Here is a 6,897-nt window from a genome sequence, read left to right on the forward strand (position 1 = left end):
CCCTCATTTTCTCGTGCTCTATTTATATAAACGTACAAATCAGTAAGCCTTTCTAACAACAAAACACAGTTTAACAAAATAAAACGACCTAGCATAGCATAGCATCGAATGACATTGTATGGATGAGAGACTTCCCAATTCAAAGTAGCACCGCATCGCATCATGTCTATAACAATCCCCTTCCCATAAAGAACCTTGTCCTCAAGGTTTAGAGCATTGATAGCCTCTTAAATAAGCTGGTATGGGGAGCTTTCCAAGGCCTTAAGAAACATGTCATCACTCAACCACTGCCTCTAGTGGCTAGCAAAAGGCTATTCCTATATTGAGATCCATGTACGTATTTGCAAGATTTGTTAGGGACATAAGATGCTTTGAAGCTTGAGCCGCCCTGATTTGGATGGAAATTTTCTTGAATGTGCTAGATGCATACCATCAAGCCAATAATTAAAATCACCAAGAAATATGACCAAGTCTGCCTCCAATAATGCAGCATCCCTTCTGCAAGTTGCTCACCAATAACAGTTGTACCATAGAAAATACTTAAACAGTAGTAGCAGAATCAAAAGGAGCAGCATTGAAAACATTAGTTGATTGACAAAATGTCATTGTTTGATATACATGATTAAAATCTACATTTCACTGATTAACTGTTTCTAAATGAGCATCAAAGTGACAGTTGACGAAGCAAAATATCCGGTCATACACTCTTGGCCTCAAACCAACAGCTCTCTTATTACCAATTGCACACCCAAAAACCCCATGGACCTGTTGTTGCATCAGCATCACCAACATAAGCTCTAAGTGGGTTTGGGTGTTGAAAAGAGTTGCGAATAGTAGTAAAAAATAGGTGAAATATAATAATAAAGTAATGAATAGTAGTGAGAAGTGTTGAAAGTACTTGAGGTACTCTCAGTACCCAAACGCAGCCACTAAGACTATTTCTCACCCACCCTCCAAGCATATTATTGACAAGGGCCAATATCTAGACAGTTCTACTTGCATAACCAACCCATACTCGTGGACCAAATGTACATAAACATTAAACAGCAAAAGGGCGATACCGAAACTCTAGTATACTACTACCATTGCCATCCCATTGCACCAGTAGGCCACTTGTACACCTTATCCGAATCATCCCATCTATAGTCAACACTGATGCTTCAGTTCTTCGATTGTCATCTCCAAAGGCCCCCTTTCTAGCGATTCAATGAACAGAATTTGCTGCACCCATTTTAGCATTCCATGAGCGTTGAAAGAAACCAAAGGAACCCTGCATTTGTTCCTTCTTCGAATTTGAGGCATATTCGATTGAAAAATCTTGAATTGGTGAAGAGTCCACTCAATTCTCAATCTGACCATCCATATTGAACACTCTCAGTAACTCCCTCATGCGAGCATCCCACAACGCAAATGATAGATAACCAGCACTCCACACTTTTGCTCTAGGGTTATTAGTTAATAGATACTTAACATTTGATGTTGGTATGTTACTGAAACTGTTCATAGAGAGTTGGCTTGGCAAGTCAATGCAAGACCTCTCCACTAATAGAGTAGTCATGTGCCTCTCTTCACTTGTTCTTGTTAGAGAGAGATTTTTCAATCCTTTCCCGATTGTCAATCTCGTAAAGCTGAGGTGATACCACTTGCACCTGATATGATGGGTTATTTAGAAGCTCCATAACACCCTGGCCATTACAATTTATTCCCACAAGTCTTTTCCTTCCTCTATCAAAAGGCCTAAAAACAACCTTAAGGGGCAAAACATCAAACAATTGAGGAGTAAGGTTCTTATAGTAAAACTTGCAACCCCATAGAAATTTCCCATTAATCTTTACTAGAGATTACAAACAAGGTAAAAAGAACCTCATATACCTTGTTGGGAGCTCCAAATCCAATGGAAGAATCTTGACGTGTTTGTGAAATGGTCTTCTCCAAACTATTTCCAAGTTCTGCACTTGGCTTTCGATTGTATGAGGCATCATATATCCTTTTATACTGGTTGTAAAGAACCACGAAAAGTACCTCAAGATGACCTTCATTTGCATGATGGTCGTCCAAAATTCCGCAGCACTAGTCAACCATGTCGACGTGTTGCCCTTGGTCACTCAAGGCTCCGACACTTGAGGCTTGCACCAGAGGAGTTAAGAAGCCGCATAGATTTTAGATGGACTCCCCTATGGGATGCCAAACCAGACGTAGCCCCTCATCGTACGAGAGCACACCGTCTTCGACACCAACAACAACATCATCCTTAGCCCCTTCTTTATAAACCTTATGAGTTGAGCATGTAAGACCCAAAACTTTATCATAGGGGTATGAAACCACCAAGACGACAAAGAGATCTACCATGTTGAAGCATTGTGCAAGTAGAATTCTTAAAAGCTCCTTGGAAGAAGTGCTCTGCCCAAAGGGTATCTCCTTCTAGATGGCGTCACGATGGCGTCACGATGGTGGGCTACAACCGCACCAAGGGCTTCGTCTGGGGGGAACAAAAGTGCAAGAAGGAGAACCTTTTCAGCTCAATTGGGTGCTTGAGTTTGTACGGCTTCGAGATCATGGCTTTTGTGGAGGATCGTTGCTTGAGGAGGCTCATCAAGGTTAAGAGAAAGAAGTTTCTCTCATCTGGGTCACCATCTCCGATATCACACGACCTCAATCTAGGCGTTCAAGCTTGAGAAGGAGACAAATAGGTTGTGCGACCGATAATTTCTGGGTTTTGAGATGGTCTTGGAGGATGGTTAAGTCTTCTGCAACGTAGGTCTTCCATGGAGGATGCCAAACTAGGCATATAGAAGCATCCCAGCATCTCTGATTAGAATAAAACGGGATCGTTCAAATATATGACTGCATGTTAATGGAGGGAAGAAACAAAATTCGGTGAGGGAAGTCTGAAGGTTGAGACAATAAGATGGGATTGTTGAAAGAATTTTCAAGAACAGGCGAAAGAGAAATTTCTTTGGGAATAGCTTCTGTAGACACCGCCGCAAACTGCTCCACTTCCGTTGCCCTTTTTATGCCCTCCTTCATAGCTTGGTCTTCCCAGAACAAGCAGTATTCCGTGTTCACCGCCACTGTCTCTTCCACCTCTACTGCACTTTCTTCTTCTTCCTACGCAGTTTGGTCTTGCCAATCCATGAAGGATTGTTTGAAAAACTTGAAGTTTTCATGGTATCAGTCAACTAAATATGTGACACGGAGCATTTTGTCAAGCATCTTTTTGTCAACAACAAAAGTTCTTGATGTTTGTTGAAGCTTACCCCGTCCCCCATGAAGGATTGTTGGGCTCTAGATACTACTTGCTATGAACCTACTTGTGGAGTAACGATGAAGAAGGCTGGAAAGGAATATTAAGAACAAAATAGAGACAAAAATTGGAGATGAATTGAAGATGATGAAATTCAATGAATAGGGCTACGCTTGGAGTGTTCGAGGCTCCCAATTCCTCCGGTGGTTTCAAGCCAAAATACATTACAGAATAATCCCTCATTTTCTCCTGCTCTATTTATATAAACATACAAATCAGTAACCCCCTTTTAACATCAAAACACAAAGCTTTAATAAAATAAAACGACATAGCATCGAATGACATCATATGGATGAAAGACTTCCCAATTCAAAACGGCACCGCATCGCATCAGGTCCATAAAAATAGTCCACTATATTCCTTGTGATGGCAGTCCACCAAAGTCTCAAATGATGTATTTTTGTTCGATTAAATTCAATTTCATCATCAACGAAAATTAAATGCAAAAGCAAGGTATTAGTGATATTGTGAAACTATTATGAGATTTCTGCCAATGCATGATGCCTTCTCAACAACGGCATTCTTTGATCTTTAATAAAAGAGGAAGAACTAACTCTTGAAACAAAAATCTGGCACTTTAGAGTTCCTGATCTGTATATTGAAGTGTCCAGTGAGGCAATAGACAAATATTTGTTGCTTGATGTTATCCAGTTGTAAGCCTGGTAATCCTACCACTATAAACCTTCAAATTTGCATTCACTTCTGAAACCCTAAAGTGTCACATACATATCAAAAATTGAATTAATCAGCTAAAGGTAAACACATTATTTTAGACTCTCATGAAAGGCATTCAGCAAAAGTAATAAAGAACCAATCGTCTCAAGATTGAAGGTTGCTCACATCAAGGGTAACACTGCATTTTATTCGACTAAGAAATCAAACAAGAACTTTTCTTTGAGGTTCTAAAAGGAAACTCTTTCTTGAAAAATAAGTCGACGACATATAGCCGGCCTCTAATAGTTGGTCAAGCAAAACTTTGGTTATAATCTTTCATACCATATATCAAGGTATGTTGTTGATATTCTGGTTGCATTCCAATCAATTTATTACATTTAAACATAATGATAACTAATTTATAAAAAGTTTGAAATACAGGTAAATCATTAAATGTGATACCCTATATGATAAAGATAAAAATAGGTGATGTATGGGATCCCATATTACTTAGGAAGGAAAAGTTCTTGCTCTTTATTGGGTTTTAATGGGGCTCCAATTATATCAAATGACTAGCTTCTTTTGGAATATAGGCTAGGTAGTTTGGGCTTTCTATTGGGGCATTACATAAAAGCAGGCTTTGACAGATCACTCTTGAAACTAAGAATCCACAAAGACCTAGACTTTCCCAAAAGCACATTAGCCTAACAGTCTAGGCCATTACCACAAACACTTTTTATATCATTGCGATATACAAATGAATCAACTCAAATTTAAGGGGGAACATATATTTTAATAATACATAACGACATTAGAATATTATTTATAAAAAAAATAACGAAATTAGAACCCTTGCAAAGAAAACGGAAGCAATCAGACTGTAACCAGAGACTTTTGATAATAAGTTCAGTGTGAGGATACAAACGTGCCAAAAATATGAACTTCTAAGGAGAGAAGGCCACATAAAATGCATATTTGCAGTAAGAAAGATAGTGCTCTTATCCCATTGTTTTTTTTTTTTTATTTTTTGATAAATATAGTGCTCTTATCCCATTGTTTTTTTTTTTTTTTCGATGAATATAGTGCTCTTATCCCATTATTAATAAAGGTCTACCAGCTTTCAGCAAGAAAATAGTACTGAACCAGTACTATGAACCCAGACCACTTACTGAAAAGGAAGGATCCAGAAAGGTTCCAAACGAGTTCATACAAATAAAGGCTACACTAATAGATAGGATGAAGCCACACCCCACTAAAAGTAGTAGGACACCACAAGACCATGCATGGTTAAAACACTAACCTAGACCAGGAGCACATCTAAAATTCAATCAAACAATTGCATAGCATTATGCCAATTCACATAACCGAAAAGTCAGACGAGACAGAAGAACATCATAAAAGCGTCAAGAGAGACCGTAGCTACGGGAAGTGAATTGCCACAATGCAACTAACCTATTCCAGGAAAAAATCATTATTTCAAAAAAAGTAGAAAGGAAATACTCACAGAACAGAAAATCAATAACAAAAGTAAGCTGAAGTATGTGAGACTGCAAGAGAGAATGTAATCGTCGGACAGTTGGTTTAAGTGAAAAATCATTATCCACTTATTCTGAAGTCAAAACAGATATAAGCTAACATGCCTCCATTCATAACAATTCCGTAATTGCCTCTAAACCGGCCTCCTTATATTCAAAATTTAATTTTCGAAACAAAAAAACAGAGAAGAGAAGAGAAGAGAAAACTCCAAAAGTATTCTGTTTTATCGCCAGTCATACCAGCAAATTAGAGCTATTTTGATTCCTAGTAAAATATAATTTAGAAAAAAAATACTTATCGTCTCAATTGTCACTGAGAAGCCCCTCCCCGCTCGGAAAACTTCGAATCCGAAACCACGTATTGGTATGAACCCTCGGTAGAAGCTTCCTTCTCCTTCTTCATCTGCTTCTCCATTTCCAATTCCTTAACGGCCTCCTCCTCGACCATCTTCTCGGCCCGGAGTATTGGCTCGTAGTAGTCCGCGTGAGCCTCCATACACTTCTTCAACGCCCCAGTGACATCCGAGCACTTCTCCACAATGTCCTCCTTCGTCTTCTCAGCCTCCTCAATGCACTGCTCCCACGCTATAAAGCTATCCTTGCACCCACCCGCCTTCATAAACAAGCAAAACCCGCACTCTCCCTCCTCTCCTTCTTCTTCCCCCTCGTCCGCATTCTCAGAGACCACCATCTCCGACTGGTCCAAATGTTCTTGGGTGGCCCCATTGCCTCCTATTGAGGAATCCACGGACTTGGTTGATACCGAGTTTTCCTGGCTGTCGGTTTCAGGAGTCTTGGATTTGGGGTCTAGGGTTTTAGAATCAAAGTCGGACGTGCTGGGATTTGGCAGGATCGGCGATGAGTCGAGGTTCTGAAAATCGGTCGGACTCTCCGAGTTGGAAGACGAGTTTGTGCTGGGAGTATCTCTTGAACTTGTTGTGGTGGAAGAGAGAGCGCTCCCCATGGCTGCTTTGCCTAAAACCTCCTAAAACCCTTGGGGGAGCTCTGCCGATTTGAGACGGCTCTCATGAAGTTCACACGACGCGTAGCACACATCTAGGAGTCGTCGTGCTGACCACGCACGCTGTCTTCGTCTAGGCGTAAGTCTGACGCGTGTGCTGATCCTAGCCGGCAACTTCGTATGCCTTTTCACTACAAATAAAGGACGGTGCTAGAGCTAGGCAAAAATTTATTTATTTTTGTTTTATTTTTCAAATCATTTTTAATACTTTTAAATATTTAAAAAATATATAAAAAATTTATGATAATATTAAAAAAATTTTTCTTAATTATTAAGAAAAAAAATAAAAAAAGCCAGCAGTGACCTCCATTGAGAGCCACCAGCTGTGGCCAAAATATTTTAAATATTTTTCATAAATAAAAAGTATTTCTTTTCGCAATAAA

The 6,897-nt window shown here is 39.5% G+C and overlaps 1 protein-coding gene across 1 annotated transcript; it reads right to left on the reverse strand.

Moving 5' to 3' along the window:
- Nucleotides 1–5,538: 5,538 nt before the first annotated feature.
- LOC122314849 lies at nt 5,539–6,610 on the reverse strand. Its single transcript, XM_043130476.1, has one exon. The coding sequence runs from the start codon at nt 6,455–6,457 to the stop codon at nt 5,804–5,806; it is 654 nt and encodes a 217-aa protein (XP_042986410.1). The 5' UTR covers nt 6,458–6,610; the 3' UTR covers nt 5,539–5,803.
- Between the last annotated feature and the right edge of the window lie 287 nt (nt 6,611–6,897).

Source organism: Carya illinoinensis, chromosome 7, assembly GCF_018687715.1.
Source record: "Carya illinoinensis cultivar Pawnee chromosome 7, C.illinoinensisPawnee_v1, whole genome shotgun sequence".
Classification (NCBI taxonomy): Eukaryota; Viridiplantae; Streptophyta; class Magnoliopsida; order Fagales; family Juglandaceae; genus Carya; species Carya illinoinensis.

Bases quoted from the DNA above. Each gene is read 5' to 3' on its own strand.
- LOC122314849 (XM_043130476.1), bottom strand. From the start codon at position 6,457: ATGGGGAGCGCTCTCTCTTCCACCACAACAAGTTCAAGAGATACTCCC.